We start from the raw sequence: 22,842 nt of genomic DNA on the forward strand, positions 1-22,842 counted from the left end.
GACCCTAACCATTCCTCTTTGAGGCTTCCCTGCGCCAATCAGAGGCATTGACAGACTTCCTGACTGTCCGTTTGCACGCGTACCATGTCAGGTAAGTGATCTGTTGTTTTTGGTCTTTACAGGTGTAAGGCACTACTACCATTACTACGAGAAAACACGGTACCGCCTATTCATAATAATCCTATATTATGAACCTTATATTCCTATGAATGAAACGAGGCAAAATACAGTTGGTACTACGGTGCAGCTACAGATGCACTGAGGAGATACTAGAGAACGTATAGCAGTGGATAGAGAATGGACATCACCTTGTCGTAGACCATGGCGTTGCGTGCCGCTGTGGTCACCCACACCTCCTTGTAGAAGCGGTCGTGCACGGGGTCACTAACGTCAACTGTGGCATCGTCCAACAGGCCCAGTACCATGCTTATGACACGGGACACAAGGGTGAGACACAGAACACAAAAGGGGATGCAGCACGGGACACAAGTGAGGGGACAGAGGACTTGGACAGCATGGGGAGGGAGAGGGCTTCTTTACAGTCGTTGCTCAATTTTTAAATGGCACATTTTATTCACAATGTCATAAACGAATCCACGAGATGGCAGACGTATCATGTGATAAAAGATGGCGGCACGCTTGCACAACTGCACATCAGAACTTGTCTGCCCCTCGGAGGGGGCGTACCGACAATTGGAATGTGCCGAGGAATGGAGCTGCAATACGTTATCCACGAGACGCAGGCACGACACTGAACGTGTCTCCATCCTTACCGGAAGCAGTGCGTGCGCAGGTGCAAGGCAAAGCGGCCGGCTTGGTAGGGCCGCCCGTCCATGGTGGACGGCACCATCTCGCTGTCCTCCACCATCACTGCTATCTCGCTGTCCCTGCGGCCCAGCAGGCTGCGGTCATTGATGTTGGCAGAGCCTGCAAGCACGGCGGTGTTGGTGGTGGTGACGGAGGCAAGGGATCAACTCAAGGGTGGGTGTCAAGAGTCAGAGGGATTTTTTGTGGCGAGATGTTAACTAGCTCGCCTGGTATGCAGGAGGTCGTGGGTTCGATCCCGACCCTGACACCTATTGTATATTTGGAGTTTGAATGTTGTCCCTGTGGTCGCATGGGATTTCTCTGGGTCTTCCTGTTTTTCCCTCCACATTTAGAATCAAGGTGCGTTTATAGTATTTGGTTGCTATAAATTTCCACGTGATAAGCCACTTCATTTAGCTATAATTTGTGGCCAGGTTGCTTCTGAAAAAGAGCTATACAGCTCAGTGGGACTTATCTGGAAAAATTAATATAGTAAAAAAAAATGTTTGTTTAAATGAGCATTGAGGCAGTGCTCATCTCCCATTAACAGCCCTGAGCCAGTGGTGGAAATTCCACATTCCTATGGTAGGCGTCAGTCTATTCGTAGGAAACCATTGTTGACTTCCCCACAAAGTGGTTTGTATTTTACGACCCCGGAGGGATTGTTTACGCGACAAACCTTACTAATTGGCTGTGTCGGGCGGTGGCAAGTTTAACAACACATTTATATGATAATTGGTTCTTTACCCTTCTATCTGGCAACAAAACTGACACCTTTTTGCAAGGAGTCATGTTTGCATAGACCGCAATACCTGCAGTCATAATACAAACAAAAGAACATAACTCTGATAATGTGCACTGTCCTTGAAGTTGATTGGTCCACACCCGAGACAGCTTTCCTTCGAGCCTAGTCTCATATGGGTTGGACCAGATGACGCCAAAAGGCGTCATCTGGTCCAACCCATATCCAACCCATATGAGACTAGGCTCGAAGGAAAGCTGTCTCGGGTGTGGACCAATCAACTTCAAGGACAGTGCACATTATCAGAGTTATGTTCTTTTGTTTGTATTATGACTGCAGGTATTGCGGTCTATGCAAACATGACTCCTTGCAAAAAGGTGTCAGTTTTGTTGCCAGATAGAAGGGTAAAGAACCAATTATCATATTTTTACTGGCAAATGAGGTCCCCATAGAACACATTTATATTTACGTGATCTACCCCCCAAAAATTCCTGTATTATTGGAAAAGCATGCGTTGCTTATATCAACGCTCCTTACATACGGTGACGAGGATGTGCTTATATGAGGTGGGGGAGGATTGTGGTGGCCGCACCGATGATGACGGTGGTGTCATCGGCGATGAGCAGCTTGCTGTGCACGTAGACAAGCTCCGTGACGAGGCGGCCGTCCAGGTTGGCGTGCGTGCGCAGACCGCAGAACGACACAAAGTGCATCCAGCGGTCGCTCACTGCCGCACGCACGCACACAGACACGCACGCGCAGGCACACACATATCCACACACGCACGAAGACACGTACGCACACACACGCACCCATACACGTACACGCACCCACACGGATGCAGACAAGACAAAAATTCCCCCGTGTAGCCTTTAACAGATTGTAGGGGGCAAGTGCTGTTCGCGAGCACCTATGAAGGCCGGTAAGGTACACGAGGGGGTGGGTGGCCAGCACTACACCCGGCCGCCTTTGTCTCCCCAGTGGCGATGTTTACACACCGCACCAGGTACTCATTTCAGACTGAGTCGACAAAGGGGAGGCCCAGGACCGGTTCAGGTAATTGTCACTGGTGTTGGCCGTCAGCGGGAATAGAACTCGGGTCGTCGGGTTCGAAGCACAGCGCGTTAACTGCTACACCACCGCCACACGCGCGTGCCAGAGGTCAGCCGTCAGAGTTTCAGCCCCACAGCGTCGTGGGGGCAGGGTGAGTTGCCCCCCTGCCCCCTTCCCACTGCTAAATTCTTAAAGTCGAGGAAAAAAATTGTTGGCAAAAAAATTAGCACATATAAGTGATGGGCGTCACAGCCTTTACCGCGACACACACCGGAGGTGAGAGGCAGAGCGGAATACACGGTGGACAGGAACAGATCGTGTCACTATCCGTTGAGTCCAACGTTTATAGCATCTCTTAAAAGTTTGTTTAACATTAACTGTGTTGTGCTCCCCCCCCTTCCCGGCCCTATTTCTATGTTTTTTCATGCCTCCTACTTTAAACAGGGTCACGCTACCAGGCTGCACGGTTTGGTAACAACATCAACAAAATTCAACCGCAGAGACTAACGCCGGAGCGGCAGCTGGAGGAGGGGACATGGTAGCACTCACTCTCTGCCTTGAGCCTTTCGATGATGGAGTACTCTCCACGACACATGGTCCTGAGGAATAAGACAGTGGGGGTGAGCATTTAGGCCAGTGAAACTACAAACTAAACTCTTTATTTTTTTATTTTACCAGGTAAGGCCCACTGAGATATATACTGTATCTCTTTTTAAAAAGCGACCTGGCTACAAATGATACACTCAACGAAATGGCTTATAATCATCATCACGTGGAAATGCATTGCAGCAGCCAAAAACTCTGCAGGCAGTGGTGATGGTCGTGAAGGTCGACTCCATTCCTGTCGTCTGGAGACTCGAGATTCGGTTTCCCAAGGCTTCATTCAACAGTCAGTGATCACTGAAAAACGGTCCAGTGTCAGCCATCTTTGGTTAGCATTACACCTATACATGTGTTGTATCGTAGACGGAGGTACTCGGAGACGGAGGTTGAGTTAGGGGCTTCCGCCAGGGTTTATTAACACTTATCACTATCCCTGGTTCCCTCTTTACCCCTTCCACTATCCCCGTTCCTCCAGTGACCCCGCTTACGTTACGGGGTCTCCCTTATATACCCTCGGAGGGGTGATGTCACGTGCACTGCCCAGCGCGTGCGACCCCACGTCCCGTGAGGTCACCGCACCTGACAGCGCACACGACGCCACCACTCTCCACTACTCCTCTACATCACCCCCCCCCGTAAAAAAAAACAGCCGACCCGGCTGCAATCAACCTTAGGGCAGCACGGCCCTTCAAGCAGAACAGTAACAACAAAAAAACAAAACAAATAGAGCCCGAAGGCCTCATCCGCCGGATAGCGCCGAACGGGCGCCAGGGGCTAGGCCCGCTGAACGGCCATCAGGGCCGTCACCGGAGCCGCACCCCCCTCGAGCGGGTATGCGCTGCTGGCCCGCTCCCTCGTGCGGTGTCCGCCACCCGTGCAGGTGGGCCGTCAGCGGGCAACAGGCCCACCGCCGTGGCCTCCGGTGCCTGGGGGGTCTCTGTCGGCCTCACTCGGGAGGGGCCTGGGGGCACACACACAGGTCGGACGTCACCTCCGTCAACGAGACCCGGCCGGTCAGGCACGCCGGATACATCATCAGCCGGCCGCTCCGGAATTGGGGGTGGATCCCCCAGGGTAGATGGAACATAACGTTTGAGCCGGGACGGGTGCACTATCCACTGCCTGCGACCGAATCGAATCCGGACGCATTGCGGCCGGCGGACCTCCACAACCTCCACGGGTCCCTGCCAAGGGCGATGCAATTTGGCCGATGTGCCAACGGGGACCTGGGGACAATGCAGCCACGCTTTTTGACCCGCTACCCACGGGAGGCCAGCTGCCTGGTGTTTTGGCAGCCGCTCATTAGCCGCCTGCCGGCTTGCGGAATTCTCGGCAGCGGCCTGTCGCGCCTCGCGCAGCCGGTCAAGTGCGACCTTCAAAGGGGTCGGCACCGACGACCCCTTCTTGGAGGAGCCAACGTCCATCTGGACGTGCACCGGGGGCTCCGGTTCCCTACCGTACATTAAATAAAAAGGCGAAAATCCCGTGGAGGCATGAGGGGCCAACCGATACGCCGCCAAGACCCCCGGGACGAACAGGTCCCAGTCTGACTGGGACGTGTTCACCTGGTGGCACAGCATGGACGTAAGGGTGCGGTTCAAGCGCTCTACCATCCCATCTGACTGGGGGTGGTAGGGCGAGGTGCGGATTTTCTTGGTGCCAAGGAGGTCACACACCTCCTTGAGCAACCTAGACGAGAAATTCCGCCCCTGGTCAGTCAACAATTGTTCCGGCGCGCCCTTGTCAAACACGTATCCCTGGACGAAGGCCTCGGTGATAGAAGAGGCCAACTGATCGACCAAAGGCCATGCCATGGGCCAACGTGTGAGGTACTCAACGCCCACCAAGAGGTATTTGTGGCCCCGTTGGGATGCAGGGAATGGCCCCAAAATGTCGAGCGCCACGAGCTCATTAACGCGAGAAACCCGGATGGACTGCAGCGGGGCCCGGTCCTGGACAACTGGGGCCTTCCTCCGCGCGCAGTCGTGGCAACCCTTCAAAATCAGTGCTACGTCACCCTCAACACCCGGCCAGTAATAGTCCCGCTTAAGGGTCAATAAGGTCTTGTGGTAGCCAAGGTGCATAAGCTTCTCGTGAATGGCTCGGGTTAATTTACCACGCAGGCTAGTGGGCACAACCACACAATAGCGTTCCAATTGGGCATCCCAACGCATGAGTAGTCCGTCATGCACGGCGATCGCCGGGGCAGCCGACGAAGCTAAGCTCCGGGCGTTATGTCCGACACGGCGCCGTAGCTTCAGCAGAGAGGAATCCTCCATCTGCAAGCCGGACCATACCTCCCGGGGAAGTCCAAGGCCGAAATCTGCGGTCGACGCCGCACCTGGAGGGGTGTCCGCCTCGGCCGACGCGACCAACTGGGCCGCGGCGTCCCCTGGGGCCTTGCAACGGCTAGAGCCCAGGGCGCAAGCACACCCGCCGCCTGCCGGCAATCGGGATAAACCGTCCGCATTTCCATGCTGTGTCCCCTTCCTATGGATTACATCAAAAGGGTAATCCTGGAGCACTTCGAGCCAGCGAGACAGCTGACCCGAGGGCTGACTAATCTTCAGCGAATATTGCAGGGCCGCGTGGTCGGTTCGGACCGTAAACAGCCTACCGTACAAATATGGTCTATACAACTGAACAAAATAAACTATGGCCAAAAGCTCCCTCCGGGTCACACAATATCGCTGTTCCGTCGAGGACAGAACGCGACTGCCATAGGCTACCACCCTCTCAACCCCGTCGACCACCTGGGCCAGGACAGCCCCAATTCCCGTGTCGCTGGCATCGGTATCGAGCAGGAAGGGTTTCGTAAAATCCGGGTACCCCAAGGGCGGCGCATCCGCCAAGGCCGTGCGAAGCGCCGCAAAAGCCGCCTCCTCCTCCGCGCCCCAGTGAAACCTTTGTCCTTTGGCGGAAAGGGCGTGCAGTGGCTTCGCAATTGTCGCAAAATCGCGGACAAACCGGCGATAGTACGATGCGAATCCAACGAAGCTACGCACCTCCGCGACAGATGTGGGAGTCGGCCACGTCCGGACACAAGCCGTTTTATCCGGGTCCGTGGCGACACCTGACGTGCTAACAATGTGTCCCAAATACCTCACCGATGGTTGTAGCAAGTGGCATTTCTGGGGTTTGAATTTCAAGCCAGCAGCACGCACTTTGACGAACACCGCCTCAGGGCGTTGCAAGTGCTCGCCAAACGTACGGCCAAAAACAATAACGTCATCCAAGTAGATTAGACAAGACTCCCACTGCAGCCCCGCCAAGACCATCTCCATGAGACGCTGGAAGGTGGCCGGGGCCGAATGGAGACCCATAGGAAGCCGATTGAACTCGAACAACCCCTGGGGCGTGCGGAACGCTGTTTTGGGTCTAGAGGCCTCATCCAGTGGCAATTGCCAGAAGCCGGAGAGCAAATCTAAAGTCGAAAAGAACCGCGCGCCCGAGAGGGCGTCCAAGGAATCATCCATGCGAGGCAATGGATATGCATCAGCCACCGAGATCTTGTTCAATCTACGAAAATCGACGCAGAACCGGAGACTCCCGTCCCGTTTCTTGACTAGCACAATGGGGGCACCCCAAGGGCTAGTAGATGGGGAGATGATGTCCGCCGCCAACATTTCCTCGACAGCCGAGCGGACATGATCTTTTTCCGCTGGGCTAAAGCGGTGGGAATTAAGTCGAATGGGGGCCGCGTCGCCCGTGTCTATGTGGTGGTCCAAAAGAGTAGTGCGACCCAGATCAAACTTACTTTGGCTGAACACATCGGTGAACCGTTCGATGAGGTCGCGGAGTTGCCGACGTTCCCCGAAGGACAACGAGGCATTCTCGTCGCACAACGTGGCGATCCATGATGCGTCGGGGTCCCCCGTGCGCATCACGCCCGCCACGACCCCTCCATCCGGGGCAGCGCTCTCGGGTGGAGGAGCCGGGGTTGCGTGTGCCAGGACGGCGCCGGCCGGGACTATGACCGGCAAGGGTCCCGAATTGAGGACCTGCAAAAAAAGGTCCTGGCCCCCCGACACGGCTGTCAAGGCGCCCACCAACCCCTTCGTCCTTGAAAAGTAGCTTGACGGGGACAGGAGGATACCCGTCTCCGTGGAGCCCATTTCGAGCGGTTTGCGCAACCTAAGGGGTATCAGGATTTGTGACGCCGGTGGTACGGTCACCGGCACTTTATTCAAGGCCCGTACACCGGCGACCAAGGGAGACAGGACGGTAGGTGATTGTAGGAATTGCAGCCGCCTCCCTGACGGCATTTCCACACAGCCCTGGTCAACGAGAATTCGGATGGGCATCCTAGACAAAAAGTCGGTCCCCAAGAGGCATGGCACTGCCAAGGTCCTGGAGACCAAAATCGGCCCGGCCAACTCAATCTCGTCAACCCGAACCGACGCTACAACGTGGCCCAGGATGCCCAAACTGCCGCCGTTCGCGGCGACACAAGCCCCGCGAACCGGCCTTAATGGACCCACGCTGCGGGGTAGCAGCCCAAAAATGGCCTCAGAAATAATGGTGGCCGACGCCCCCGTATCCACCAGGAGGCGAACGTGCACCCCTTGCACATATCCTGCCACCGCTGAGGAGCCGGCAGCTGCCGCCACCATCCTATGCGCAAGCGCATCCCAGTGGCGGGTCTGTCTGGGCCATTGAGGGGGTGATGACGATGGTGCACCCGACCCTTCGAGGACAACCCCATGACGATGGGCCCTAGCCCCGCTAGATGCATGAGGTGAAGGGAGCGGCCGCGCAGATGATGCGTCGCGACTCGCCTGGGGCCCCGAACCCGATGCCAAGGAGGGTCTGGGAGAAGGTGGAGTCCCTTTTCCAAAGGCCCCCGGGGCATTCCGGCAGCCCCGCTCAATGTGGCCCCGCTGACCACAGCGGAAGCAGGCCACCGTGTCCGCCTCCTGTGGACGGGAAGGTCCCGGCCGCCCCCGCTGCTCCGGACGGCGACCACCCGTCCCCCTTCCTCGACGATCGGGCATCGCCAGGGCCGCGAGGGTGTCCCCCCCGTCCGGCGCCAGGATCCCCGCACACGCCGCCATCTGAGGCCGTTGGCGGAGGGAGAGGTGCGCCTGAATGTTTTCTGCGACCGCCAAGGATGTGATCTGCCGATCATTGTTGATCGACAGAGCAATTCCTAGCTCCCTTGCCAGGTCAAGCAGCTTCCCCAAGGCCATAGAATCAAGTGCCCTGCCGTACAGGTCAGGGTATGCAGCCTGCGCCAGGGCCAGGAGCGAGCAGCGGAAAGGCCAGCGGCAGTTCCCCCTCCTCCCGCCGCCGCAATGAAAACTTTAGCTGCGCGGTGGACGGCGGCTCAAAAACGTTGGCCATTTGGATATAGGCCGCCGGGAGTGTAGCCCGATTGGCCGGATGGATGGACTTGAAGGCCTGCAGAGCCCTTTCGTCCAAGCAGGTCGGAAGCGCCGGCAAGGCCTCCTCCATGGACCAGCCGACCGACATGTATGCCGCGTCGAACCGGTCCTGGAAGGCCGACCAGTCGCCCCCTTGCGCGACAAACGGCGCAACGTCGGGTAACCTGCGCTGCCATTGGCCGCGCGGCGCCGCGAGGTGTGGAAGCCAAGCGGCACCTGCGGGCCACCCAGCGGACGCGACGTGTTGCGGCGGTGGCAGCATTGCGGCTCCCGCGGGCCACGCCGAAGACGCGGAAAGGTGCGGTGGTGCTGCGGCCCCCATGGGCCACGCCGTAGGCGCAGCGAATTGTGGCTGAGTTGCGGCCCCCATGGGCCACGCCGTAGGCGCAGCGAATTGTGGCTGAGTTGCGGCCCCCATGGGCCACGTCGTAGGCGCAGCGAATTGTGGCTGAGTTGCGGCCCCCATGGGCCACGCCGTAGGCGCCGCGAATTGTGGCTGAGTTGCGGCCCCCATGGGCCACGCCGTAGGCGCAGCGAATTGTGGCTGAGTTGCGGCCCCCATGGGCCACGCCGTAGGCGCAGCGAATTGTGGCTGAGTTGCGGCCCCCTTGGGCCACGCCGTAGGCGCAGCGAATTGTGGCTGAGTTGCGGCCCCCATGGGCCACGCCGTAGGCGCAGCGAATTGTGGCTGAGTTGCGGCCCCCATGGGCCACGCCGTAGACGCAGCAAAGTGTGAAGGCGCCTGCGCTTTCGCGACCCACCGGTCAGCGGCGGCGTACGAAGCCACGGCGTCGTCCCGCGACGCGGCGAGGGACCACGGCGTTGCAGCCTCAACGGGCCACGCCGAAGACGCGGCGGTGTAATTCGGGCCTGCAGCGGCCCCCGCGGCCCACCCCGCCGGCGCAGCGAGGTGCGGGACAGCGGCCGCAGCCGCGGCAACCTCTCGCGATGCGGCGAGGCACCACGGCGTTGCGGCCTCCCCGGGCCACGCCGAAGACGCGGCGGTAAAACACGGAGCCGCGGTGGCCCCCGCGGCCCTCCCCGCCGGCGCAGCGAGGTGCGGGACAGCGGCCGCAGCCGCGGCAACCTCTCGCGACGCGGCGAGGCGCCACGGCGTTGCAGCCTCCATGGGCCACGCCGAAGACGCGGCAGAATAACACGCAGCTGCGGCGTCATCCATGAGAAGGGACGCAGGCACGGCGAGGTGCAGAGCCGCGGCATCGCCGGTGTCCGGCCCCGTGAGCGCAGCGACAGGTTGAGCCGCGGCAGCACCCGCGGCCCATTCCGGCGGCACAGCGATGTACGGGGCAGCAGCAGCCGCCGCTGCCCACCCCGGCGGCCCGGCGAGGACGGCACGCGCGTACTTACCCTGGGCCCCCCCGGCGGGCGCCGCTTTGATGTAGAGCCGCGTCGTCGCCGGCGGCTGGTCTCGCAGGAGCGGCGTGCCGAGAAATCCCGGCCGCGTCGGTGGAGAGACGCGGCGTCGCGGTCGCCATGGCAGCCGTAGCAGCGGCCGCATATGGCTCCCGAGCCAACATGGCCGCCGCGGATTGCGTCGCAGCCAACATGGCGGCCATTTCCGGTGGAGCGGTCGCTGGGGCCCCCCCGGCGGGTGCAGCTTGATGTAGAGCCGCGTCGTCGCCGGCGGCTGGTCTCGCAGGAGCGGCGTGCCGAGAAATCCCGGCCACGTCGGTGGAGAGACGCGGCGTCGCGGTCGCCATGGCAGCCGTAGCAGCGGCCGCATATGGCTCCCGAGCCAACATGGCCGCCGCGGATTGCGTCGCAGCCAACATGGCGGCCATTTCCGGTGGAGCGGTCGCTGGGAAAACTGCGGCGCTTTCAACGTTGGCAGTTGACAGTTGCTCCCGTCCCGCGTGCGGGGCGGTTGGCTGCGTCCGCGCCTCCACCTCGGCCAACCTGGCGGTCAGCTGCCCCACCGCCTGCAGGAGCTGCTGCAGCAGAGCTGCGGGGACGCTCTCCGTCTCTGGCGGCGGCGGTGAGCTGGCACTCCCCGCAGCCGACTCCTCCCGCTCCGGCCCGCTCGTCTCCACGGGAACCGTCACCGGGGTCCCGGGCTCCGGGGTCACTGCTGGAGCCTCCTCTCCGCCTTCGGCACCCTCCAAGTCATGTGCCGGTGGGTTCCTACGCCGTGCGCCCGCTTTATACATGTTGGCGACGGTGTAAACTTCTGACACCAGTTGTTGTATCGTAGACGGAGGTACTCGGAGACGGAGGTTGAGTTAGGGGCTTCCGCCAGGGTTTATTAACACTTATCACTATCCCTGGTTCCCTCTTTACCCCTTCCACTATCCCCGTTCCTCCAGTGACCCCGCTTACGTTACGGGGTCTCCCTTATATACCCTCGGAGGGGTGATGTCACGTGCACTGCCCAGCGCGTGCGACCCCACGTCCCGTGAGGTCACCGCACCTGACAGCGCACACGACGCCACCACTCTCCACTACTCCTCTACACATGCTTAGCAATACAATAGTATTGCTATCTCTAGAGGCCGTGCAATCGACTGTGTAACTATTACAACTGCTCTATGTCCTGTTACACCGCCATATACACGCTTACATAAATCACAAGAGCCCTATAGGTCAAGTATTAACGCTCCCTTACAATCGTCCCTGGGGTTGGCTGTCCCACCCCTGGACAGCCCACCACCTGTAATTGAGGTGCATGACGGCCTGGATGGCATTCCCGCCCCCCGTGGTGATGTCGCCCTCGAAGCCCGGTATGAGGGGCAGCACCACGTACACCCGGAACGTCCGATTCTCCCTGTAGGTGGGGTGAGGGCAGCGTGGGGGTGAGGGCAGCGTGGGGGTGAGGGCAGCGTGGGGGTGAGGGCAGCGTGGGGGTGAGGGCAGCGTGGGGGTGAGGGCAGCGTGGGGGTGAGGGCAGCGTGGGGGTGAGTGCGGCTCGCTCGAATGCCAGGAATAACAATATTAATCGTTCTACAGTAGTCCCTCGGTTAACGTTTTTAATCCGTTCCAAGAAAACTACTGTTAACAGTAATAACTGTTCATCGAATATATATAAAGATCACTGGAGTCTTGCAAGAGGGCTGTTTCCCTTGCCAAAACAGAAAACGTCTTAACGCTTATAAATGGGAGCCGCTGATTGGCTGAGGGCATGGCTCATCCACACTTACGAGTGCTCAGATTAGCCGAAATTGGCGCCATCGTGTGCATAACGTAAACATACCATTAGTCAACACTTTAGCGTTAGTCGAAACCATGGGGTCCTATGGGAGGCCAAACGTTAACAAAAACAATGGTAACCGATGTCACTGTTAATCAAGGGACTACTGTACAGCACTTATTTATCCAGAAGAGCCATACCGAGCCGTAGGATTCTTTTCCAGGAGGGTCCTGCTGCATTGGGCTTCTATTAAAAGACGTTTTCAGTCCAATTAATGGCGAGGGTGTTTATTATACACGTGTTTGGAAGGAAACCGGAGCAACACTCAATTCCCGTACAGATGGAAACAGATGCCGATGAGTCCACTTGCCGTGCTACCTTCTTCTGGCAACAGACTTGTGAAGGCCTGGCATTAATGTCGGTGCTGCCCTGTACACACTTGGTCTTAATGTTAGTGCTGTCTTAAATTAGCAAATAATAACCCATAACAATTTGTTATGCAGAAAGTCTGGTTTCATTGTAAGTAGGTAGATGAAATGGATGGAGCGAGTGATTCAGCCCATCGGGTTGCCCCCAACGGTGGGAGATTGGTCAATAAAGGCCATCAAAAACACGCCAAACTGCCTTTAACCAATGAAGATGTTGCCTTTAATTTCGCCAATCCAGTTTCTCTAAAATATTCTCTAATATTGATTTGAACAGCCTTGGTGATAGTGCATCTCCTTGTTTGACTTCCCTTTTGATTGAATTATATTAAATCCTTCGTGGAATCTCCATGTGGCGGTTCCATCTATAACTGGCTTTTATCATTAGAAAAGTTGCATTGGCACACCGAAATAGCAGCCAATGAGCTTTCCACATTAATTTATGCAGCAAAGTGACGTTGGGCTGGTTTCGATTCAACTAGGACTCATCAGCAGAGCGTGACACCTCCGACTAGCACAGTTGGCCATGTACGATGCGAGAGAAGTTCAACATACATACATATGTGAAGAACGAAAACAACAGACCACTTACCTGACACGGTATGCGTATAAACGGAGTCAGGAAGTGTATCAAGCCTCTGAATGGTGCAGAGAGGCTTCAAATGGGATTGGTTAGTGCCAGAGAATTGACCCAATTGGTTGAGAAATTCAAACACAAAAGGCGGGAAAACGAGGGTGAGCTGTTGGGGTAATGGTTAACAACCGTTAGAACAGGAGGACGAGGATTGGGTGACGGAAATGGGGGTGAGCGGATAAAAAGGGGCTGGAGGAATATAAAAGGGGAGAGCACGAGTGGAATGGACGGTTGGAGAGAAGACGTAGTTCAAGCATCAAGAACCGAAGCCTGGGTCTAGGAATAGCGTCGTGTCCAAAATAAAGGCTCTTAGTAAAGCAAGAGCGTGTGTTGGTGTCACTACACATACATTAACAACCAGAAAATATCGCGATGTACAGATGGTACCTGTAGGCCTGCAAGATCCTGTCCACGAGGGCATCTCCCACCTTGTTAAAAACCGTCTTGTTGTCGGCACAGCTGATGAAGAACTGATTCTGTGGGACTCGCAAATAATCAGACCGTTGACACGCAGAGTGGAGGCAAGGGTCAGTGCCACACACGGCACGCTGGGAAATGCTAGTGAAGTGCCACTGGTGGTGTGGTGGCTTGGCGAAGTCGGTGGTGTTGGTAGAGCAGGTGGTGCCAGTGACATTACTGGTGGTGTGGTTACTTGGTGGAGTTGGTTGTACTGTATGTATGTTGAACTTCTCTAGTACCGTATGTTGCCAACCGTGCTAATCGGAGGTGCAGGGGAAGGTCAACAAACTAAACACAACAACAAGGAGTTCGAACGAAATTCGTTTTCAATTTATATTTAAAAGTGCATAGTTCCAGTGGCTTCCTAATATCGGAAGAGCGTTCCAAGACAGGTGCAAAAGCGCATCTGGAAGCGCGCGATGCTGTGACCACCGCCTTTGTTCGCTGGTTAGCCAAAAGCCGCTACTGTTAGGATGACCGGAGTTCGTTTGATGGTTTATGCTCCTTGACGAGACCAACAAGGTAATGATTGTGACCTCATAATTATATTCGTTCGGCAACCGGAAGCCAATGCAGTTCGGCGAGCACCGGACGGACATGGTTGGACCTTGCAGTATCCGTAAGGACAGGTGCCAAATAATTTTGTACACCACCGCTGGCGATGTCGCTGGTGGAGTGGTGGCTCGGTGAGGTTGCTTGAGCTGGTGGCGCGGTATCCCACCTCTATGTAGATGTAGTGCTTGCTGCTGCGGATGGCCGATAAGTACGCCAGGTGGATGGACTCCTCGTGACATGTGACCCCCGCTGACCAGTGGCTCACAGAGCGCAGCACCTGGGCCGGCGCATCACAAATTGACCGCGGAGCAAACGCTGTGGCACATCTCACGTTTTATGAGATAATGCACACCACACGAGCATGTTTCAACAAAGGACAGGTACAGCCCATCTGTCAATATTATATATTATTATAATTCACTGCTGGATAAAGGTTTCTCCACACCGTACAGTTCGTTTGGGTTATCTGACTGGACTTCACCATGTTGTTCAGTGTGAATTGAGGAAAGTGGGCAGCAAAGTTGTGGGAGCATAGATGTACAGTATAACACTTTAATTTGCCGCACTACCCACAGTATAGCCCAGAAGCAGCCTATGACACCTGTTTTATGCATGGTGGTAGCACATCTAAGCCCTGTCCAAGTTGACCCCTGCTCAGCTTCCGAGATCTGATGAGATCGGGCACGGTCTGGGAAACTTGGTCAGAGGCATGGGTCGACATCCAGGAGATATTTAGAATCCGCATCGGGTGGCAACTTCAATCTGGATGTGAACTTGGCAAACCTGCACGTTGGTGGCCACGGAACCAGGCAGGGAGTAGTGGAGCTGCTGTGACGTGCGGTGGGATTTTGGCAGCAGGAAAGGGAAGGAGTTCCTTTTCGACTTCTTCTTCACGATCTGGAAGGACATCGCATTCCCGCGAGTCATGAGAAATGTACGTGGTACCCCGTAGTCGCATCGAGCCGACATCCTCGAACGTGATGGCTTAAACTAAGCTCGGAACTATTTTTTTAATTTACCAGATAAGCCCCACTGAGTTATCAGCTTCTTTTTCAGAAGCGACCTGGCCACAAATGATAGCTCAACGAAGTGGCTTATCGTCTGGAAATTTATTGCAGCCAAATACTCTAAACGCACGTTGAATCTAAATGTGGAGGGAAAAACCGGAGGACCCGGAGAAAAATCCACGCAACTATGCCAGGTTTGGGATCGAACCCACGACCTCCTGTATACCAGGCGAGGTAGTTAACATCTCGCCACCATGCTCCCGGCTTCCACACCCTTTTCCACTAGCACATCCGAGTGGAGCAAGCGCAGGGCCCTCGCGGAACCAAACAGTCAAAGGCTGGCCTCACAAGGCCAAGCAGGGCCAGGGGGCTGGGGCTGTCGCACATCGACTGCGCGTGACGTCAGTCAGCACACGGAGGACACGGCATCAACCGTGTTCATCAGTGGCACGGTTTGGGCTCTGCAGTGGAAAACAACCTGGCATCTCAAATCATGAAGGCCTGGCTTGGCACTTCCCTGGCGACTTCATTTTGTACATACAGAGCATGGCCACATGAGGCCTACCCTGGGCTTAATTTCTCATTTGTGGGGTAGGGTCGTGACTCATAGCCACATACATAGCAAGGGGTATAATGGATGTGGGGTGTACTGGGAGTGGAAATATTGTTCAGGTTACTGACCCGGGCAGACCTGAGCGATATTAATCCCTGGGCCTACTACATAAAATTGGCCCATCACCATAAGCACCTTAACCAAACTAATTCTATATCAGTTGATAACACTACGGTATGTGTTAATGTGTGGTTCATCAAATGTATTTGAATGTCCTCTTTGGCCTTCAGTAGAGGAACCTGTTCCTCACCCCTCCTCCAGACATACAGGGCAAGGGAACATGCAGGGTGCAGGAGGTACGACAGCCCCTGCACCCCCTTTGCCTCCCTGAAATTGTAAACACAGCAGCAGATGCGACAGCGGTAGCAGCAGCAGATGCAACAGGATCTTAAGTGAAAGCAGCAACAGTAGCAGCAGTAGAAGCAGTCTATTAAAAAAAATGTTGGGTTAGATTGTGAAAATATAAATGTGTCGTTAAAACTCGGCACCACCCGATGCAGCCAATTAGTAAGATTTGTCACATAAACAAAAAGTGCCACTTAGTTATTACTTCAGCACACCGGTGTGTTGGAGACTAAGCCCACACCATTTACGATTCGAGTACGACGTTTCACTGGTGATTACAACAACCAGCATCATCAGGCGATTTGCCAGAATTGTGAAGAGGTCTTCCTGTAAAGGTGATGTCATCACCGCAAGCAGTAGCAGCAGTAGCAATAGAAGCGAGAGCAACAGTAGGAGCAACATCATCATCATCATCAGTGGCAACAGTTTCAACATCACCGTCGTCGTCTTCAGTGGCGGGCGCACCTTGGTGAAGTTCCAGCGCTGGATGAAGTGCCTGGCGACGTCCCGCGCCGCCGCTCCATGCACCGCGACGCCGGTGTCGTGCCACGGCATGCGCGGCGTCTTGTAGCGGTCGATGAAGTCTGCCGGGCAGAGTCGCAGCCGGGCGACCGACGCGGTGTTGGTGTTAAGCGCACGGAGCTGGCTCGGCGACTCGGGCGGTGAAAAAAATATATACAGGGCGATCTATCTATAGATACCCCACTCATTGCCACACTACCCCCACCCCTGAACTGCCGTTTACTTTTCAGCAGGAAGACTGAACATCGTGAAAGCGATGGCTCCGTATCTCGCAGCGGAGAGAGTCGAGGAGGATTTTAGACGTGCGTTGAGATCGCCGAGAGCTGTGTAGAGGTGCAAAGGTGTTATAAGCACCCTTAGCAAAATTTAATAACATAGCAGAGCCATAGATATCAAACACTTATCAGTGGTTACCTTATTACAGACCAATTCGGACCCTATTGGTCATCCCATGCCCTTTAAAAATTTCAACGTTCATCCGACAAAGTCCCATCACAAGGGAGAAACAGACAAAAAAATGTGCCCGTATTGAAACGGATTTACGCCATATGGACCTGAAAACCTTAGCAAAATAGCATAAAATAGCAGAGCTGTCACATCCATGGACGGGGTGGATACATTTCAGAGGGAGGAGAGAGGCAAAGCAGAGATTAGTTGAAAGGAGGGAGAGAGAGGGAGAGAGAGGAGGGGGAAGCAGGACAGGATGGTGGCTGAGACTGGGAGATGGACGTGTCAACAAAGAGAGCCCTTCCCCATGTGCTGAGCCTCTGTGTTCCTTCTTACAGAGGCGTTGGAACGAGACGTCTTGTTTTCTCTACCGCGCCCTCGAACTTGAGTGCCCGGCCGCCAGGTGGCTCAGCGGCAGTGCGGGCGGGGGAGGTGGGGGGGCTCGCAATCGGAAGGCTGCGAGTTCAAATTCTGGTTGCGAGTTGACTCAAGCCATCATCCCTCTGGGGCCGATAAATCGAGTAACACGTTGTGGGAAAGTCCTTTGGTAAAACTTGCCCCAGCCATAAAATTATGGACTTTGATTATTACTTTAGTGGGTATGTATAAAGTGTATCTATATGGCTCACCATGTATTTCCAGCACACAAATTCGAGGACACCTCTTCGCAATGGCCGTGGCTATTCGTCATCCGACATAAGACAGTAGCACCCCGGTTTACATCGGGGGATGCCTCTGTGAAAGATGCGACTACGAATATCAAAACGACGTCGATCAAAGCGATTTACAGGGTACGGTGGAGGCGAAGGTTGAGAGGCGACGGATAACGAAAAAAGACGGGCGACGCTGTCAGCGGCGTGAGTGTGGGGTTGAGGCGACGCTAATCAGGTCGTCGTGGTATTCACAAAGTGACCGCGTATTTGAGAAATGACGTAAAAGGGAGAAGCGTAAATCGGGGTATTACTGTCCATCAGTCTATCAGCAAGCTGGAAAATATTGTTAGGAATGTAACTCTGCATAATGCCCTCTCGTCGATCCACTGCTGGATGCATCGTATCACCGAAAGAGGTGGTGGCAGCTTCGGGAGGCCTTCATCCAGCAGTGAATAGATCAAGGCTGCTGCTGCTGCGACTGATGATGATGATGAATTCCTGGCCGCGACTAGTATCAGTGGGCGAGTGATATCCGAACGATTCCTGGGCGGCCCCCTTAATCGACCCACACTGACCAGCATGGTGAAGTATGGTCAGACAACAACTTGTGGCTGAATGATTGACACAGTGCGGGGAAGCCTTCATCCAGCAGCGATTTGAGAAGGGAGCAGTAGAGACACTGACCGGCAAAAGGCTTGTCAAGCTGCACCCAGTCCTTGAGTATGAAGTTGCAGTAGTCTTTCCCGTGCCAGAAACGTTCTTCACCACACACCGAGCCTGCAAAGACAAATATCCTCCGAATAGCCTTAACAAACTGGGCAGTACTGCCACCAAACTATTTTTTTCATTTTACCAGGTAAGGCCCACTGAGCTGTGTAGCTCTTTCGCAGAAGCGACCTGGCCACAAATGATAGTTCAACGAAGTGGCTCATCATGTGGAACTTTATAGCAGCCAAATACTCTAAGCGCACGTTTCTAAATGTGGAGGGAAAAACCAGAGGACCCGGAGAAAATCCACGTGACCACAGGGAGAACATGCAAACTCCATATATCCAGGCGTCAGGGTCAGGTTCGAAACCCCCGACCTCCTGCATACCAGGCGAGGTAGTTAACATCAAACCACCGTGGCACCATGTAATAATGTCAGCATGTGCTCGCGGGCCGCTTTACCAACAAACCGCATCTTTTGTCTCCAGCTCTCTTAATATCTTATGGCTCTTTTATCTCCCTTATCGATTATTTGTATCTCTTTATATCTCGGGGGAGGGGGGGGGGGCGTAGCTGAACAGGACCAGCAGTGAATAAAACACGGCGTTGGCTGTCGCCGGTCGGGACCCACGCGAGTCGACGCCGTCGTCTGCGCCACGGTTGCCGCTGCGCTCTCGGACGCGGTGGCCCGAGAGCACGAGCGGCAGGGGCCCCAGGTGCCTGCCGGACCCTGCGCTGCTCTTGGAACGCTCCCGTGACAATGACGTCGCCGCTGGTGTCGTGATCGTCAACGACGACGGTGGAGGCGACGGAACGATGCGGAGCGCGCCCTCCAGAGAGCTCGCCAGCACGCACGCCTCGTGCAGCTCCACCTCCTCGTGCAGCTCCACCTCCTCGCGCCGCTCCACCTCCTTGCGCCGCTCCACCTGCGTCGTCACCTTTGACTGCCGAGACCAACCGCTCGTAAAGTCATCTACTCCTTCATTTAATCATTCAAACATTAACCCATTCGTCTCACCGTCACGATCGTGATCAGCTGGATGAGGCCTCCTTAAGTCACTGCAACTAGTGAGTGGCCTCACACAAAAGAGGCCCCCTCATAAGGGGCCCCATTTTGTTGAATGAATAAAGTAGTCCCATGTGGAATTCTGCCCCGTGCCTCCAGGAACCTTTGGGTGGCCCTGCCACCTCCAACCTCACAGTTCCCACAATGCATCCAGCACCCGTACACTAGCCAATCTCATCGCTCCATCTCCAAGGTGGACGATCTCTCGGGCGCTTACACCCACTCACCTGTATACTCTCGCCGTACCGCCCACACCCCCCTCACCTGTACGCCCCATCCCTAATGGCCCCTCCGCCCGCTCACCGACGACTCGCGACGCGAGAGCGAGGGGCTGCGTTGGGGTGTCCGGCGCACGTCGCCCACGTCCGTGAGACGGTGCCGCTCGTCGTCCCAGCGCCCGTACGCCAGGTCGATGCCGCCCAGCAGCGCCAGCGACTGGTCCACCACCACCAGCTTCTCGTGGTGCGCCCAGAACAGCACCGTGGACGACATGTGGTCCGGGTGCCTCATCACCTGCGGCCGCACCGTGGGGATGGCGGGTTTCACCGGCTGGGTCATGGCGCTGCGGTGAGTTGCCGGTTCTGAGAGCTAGTTTAGCGCGAGGATAATTGCGGAGGTGGCCTTCGGAATAAAAAAAAAATTGTTCTCTAACATCAAAATCAGAATATTTATTTATACTAGAGGAATTCGATGAGCTATAAAGCTATTTTTCATGGGCGGGTCAGAACATTACAACAACAAAAAACAATACAAAAAACATGATAAGAGTTCAAAGTATAGTAAAGGTAAACAAATGACTTTAAAAAAATACAATTTTTCTTTTAAATCAGGTAAAGCCCACTGAGCTATTAGCTTCTTTTTCAGAAGGGACATTGGCCACAAATGACAGCTCAACGAAGTGGCTTATCACGTGGAAATTTACATCAGCCAAGTATGTGATGTTTCTAAATGGGCCGAGCCAGTGCAGAGTCTTCACAGCACAGGTGCAGAGTCTTCACAGCACAGGTGCAGCGTCTTCACAGCACAGGTGATTTTTTTTCAATGGCTAGTTGCCGAGTCCAGCCGGAGCCACACCATGACATGCTCGCATCAATGAGACGTCATAATTTGCCTCAGGGCCCCTGCACTCGCATACAAACCCGTAGACTCACATAGAGGCCATAGACTTACACAGTCATCCATAGAGTCACAAATATTGTGCAATTAGTTGGTGGTCTCATCCCGATCACCAATGAATGCACACACAAAAACCTTCTATTTAATTTGTTTTTGCTCTGAATTTTTGGCTAAATTGTAGCTCTGAGAATGATAAATATATTTTTTTTCTGCCATGCAGCAAGCATTACTGTTACAGGGCAGGTGAAAAAAGGCTGCCCCCTACTTTGTGCACCTGAGGCAACTTGAAGGAATCTCAAAGGTAGTTCTGTGATGTCCGCTTCCTCGAGCTATTTTACTGATCACCAATCACTCAGGAGCGCAAGGTGTGGGGGTCTTGCCTTGATGTTGGGGTGGAGATCCATGAGCGTTTTCTTGGTGTAGCCACTATTAATGCCCAGAGCGAGTTCCACTTCCTTGTAGAGAAGCACGAAGATTCGCACTCCCTGCTCCTGTGTGAGACACCAGCACCACTATTATCAACAACAACACCGCCACCACCTCCATCGCCACCACCACCAGTACCACCGCTACCATCACCACCGTCAGCACCTCCACAACCACCAACATCATCAACAACACCGCCACCACCACCTCCACCAACAGCACCACCATCACCACCGCCAGCATCACCACCGTAGAGGGTTATGATTTACCTCCCAGGCGATTGATGACTTGGCTTGATTCTGTATTGAAAGTTTGATTGAGGATTTGCTACTTTTTGGTTAAATTTAGTTTGCGTGTGGGGAGCAACGAGACATCAATTGAATTTAATTGATTCAATAAAGAGTCTCAGCACACGCAAAATTGTTGTGTTAAATATGGGGTCTCTATTCGTGCGGCAAAATTTCAGTGCTGAAAATGTAAAAATATCAGCATGACTGCCACGCGACAAACTACAGCTGGGCACGTGGGAAATTGCAGCGCCCATCTAAGGGACTTCAGAAGTAGTTCTGTGAAACCCCCTTCAGTGGGCCATTGTCTAAGATGCGGTGATGCACTACGAGCTGCACAACTGTAACGAAACTGGGGAGGAAAAAAGAGAAAACCATTCAAATGAGGGAACACCAATCCAAGGTATGATCCGTGTGATTCTAACGAGGATGTCAATGCGACGATCTATGATCAATGTACCGCCTTGCGCTTGAGAATGCAGTCCAGGCGCCACGTGTTCCCATCCACAATCGGCCTCCGCAGGAAAATCTCCGGGCTTAGCCTGCATGAGAGGCAACCAAATCCCGACATTATCCAGTCATCAGTCAAATGTGGTGTTCGCGCCTTTCTCAGGCCAGGTCCATACCTGAGCGACCGCTAAGCACAAGCGCATCGCTCCTTTCGAAATCACGCAACCTAATCGTCGCCCGCCAACCGCTTTGTCCACACCTGAAGCGAGTAGCTGCACGGCAAAGACAAAGAGCGTCGTCAGGAATCGTAACAAACCACTCACAGTTGTGCAAATGTGAGTAGAGTGGTGGTTAGCGACTTAGCGTGCTGCGCTGCAAACCCGGCAGGCCGCGGTTTAATTCTCGGCCAGTGAGTAACGAAAGTGGCATGTATACGAACCAGTCCTGGGCATTGTCTCGGTCGACTTAACCTTAAGTTAGGACCCTGGTGCGGTGTCTAATAAAAACATCGGCACTGGGGAGACAAATGTGGCGGGGCGTTGTGCTAGCCACACCACCCCATTGGTGCGCCGTGCCAACCATCATAGGCGCTCGCTAATAGCAGTTTCCCCAACAGAGCACGTAGGCTGTGAGCGCGTGTGTGTGTGTGTGACCGGTTGCCCGCGCCTCCCACCACCAGTCGCAGATGAAGATTTCTTCCGTCGCTGCCTCCAACGCAACTGCCACGGCGTCAAAATACCCGGCGGCGTTCACGAACCTGCGCGACAGCGGCCATGCCGGACATGACCCCCAAAGTTTTACGCGGTTTGAACCTGCGGCGACGGGCGAAGGGAGCACGTGTCCGAGCTCCCCTCAGCAAGTCTTATTTGACAGCTGTGAAAAATAGCTTTACAGCTCGCCGGATTCCTGCAGTATAAATACAGATTCTGAGATTGTAGCTGGGCACTGAGACGGTTGAGGTGAGGCAGGATGTAAGGTGCTTTTGAGTTGCTGAGGCGTTGCAGCAAGTGCCCTACATCAAAGCAAATCCTCAGTGACACCCTGAAGTGGAGCTGCGGGTGAGGTGGCTAGCACACTACGCTATGAACCCGGCGACCAGAGTAAAAAAAACATTGCCACGGCTAACATCAGTGGCAGGTTATATCTGAACCGTGTCCGAGCAACCCCCAGCACCCACCTTCAGCAACCCACAATGACCAGTGTGGTGAAATATGGTCACCAACCTCAAACACTGAGAGAGCGTAGAAAGGCCTTCATCCAGCAGAGGTTGTGAGACAGGGCTGTAGTAATGGTTATTATTATAAAATGAGAAGTCCGTGATGTGGCCAGCATTGAAGACAATTCAAGAAGTGTCTCATGGCAACCTGAATTTTTTTCATATTGAGCTGAAATTTT

The 22,842-nt window shown here is 54.8% G+C and overlaps 1 protein-coding gene across 1 annotated transcript in view; it reads right to left on the reverse strand.

The window, feature by feature from the left end:
- The window catches only part of LOC133353958 (phospholipase D1-like), a 60,107-nt gene that overhangs the window by 6,513 nt on the left and 30,752 nt on the right, over window positions 1–22,842 (reverse strand). Inside the window, exons 12-26 of the mRNA XM_061570492.1 lie at window positions 22,121–22,204; window positions 21,458–21,539; window positions 20,665–20,775; window positions 19,472–19,681; window positions 18,734–19,046; window positions 18,079–18,171; window positions 16,238–16,356; window positions 14,591–14,704; window positions 13,974–14,084; window positions 13,181–13,269; window positions 11,258–11,371; window positions 3,152–3,201; window positions 2,142–2,276; window positions 774–927; window positions 309–426 (exon numbers count right to left, since the gene is read on the reverse strand). Coding sequence (XP_061426476.1) covers window positions 309–426; window positions 774–927; window positions 2,142–2,276; window positions 3,152–3,201; window positions 11,258–11,371; window positions 13,181–13,269; window positions 13,974–14,084; window positions 14,591–14,704; window positions 16,238–16,356; window positions 18,079–18,171; window positions 18,734–19,046; window positions 19,472–19,681; window positions 20,665–20,775; window positions 21,458–21,539; window positions 22,121–22,204 — 1,897 coding nt within the window. The remainder of the gene's footprint in view (window positions 1–308; window positions 427–773; window positions 928–2,141; window positions 2,277–3,151; window positions 3,202–11,257; window positions 11,372–13,180; window positions 13,270–13,973; window positions 14,085–14,590; window positions 14,705–16,237; window positions 16,357–18,078; window positions 18,172–18,733; window positions 19,047–19,471; window positions 19,682–20,664; window positions 20,776–21,457; window positions 21,540–22,120; window positions 22,205–22,842) is intronic.

The sequence above is a fragment of the Lethenteron reissneri genome, chromosome 45 (genome assembly GCF_015708825.2).
Source record: "Lethenteron reissneri isolate LAM-NWPU_2019-01 chromosome 45, ASM1570882v1, whole genome shotgun sequence".
NCBI classification, from domain to species: Eukaryota; Metazoa; Chordata; class Hyperoartia; order Petromyzontiformes; family Petromyzontidae; genus Lethenteron; species Lethenteron reissneri.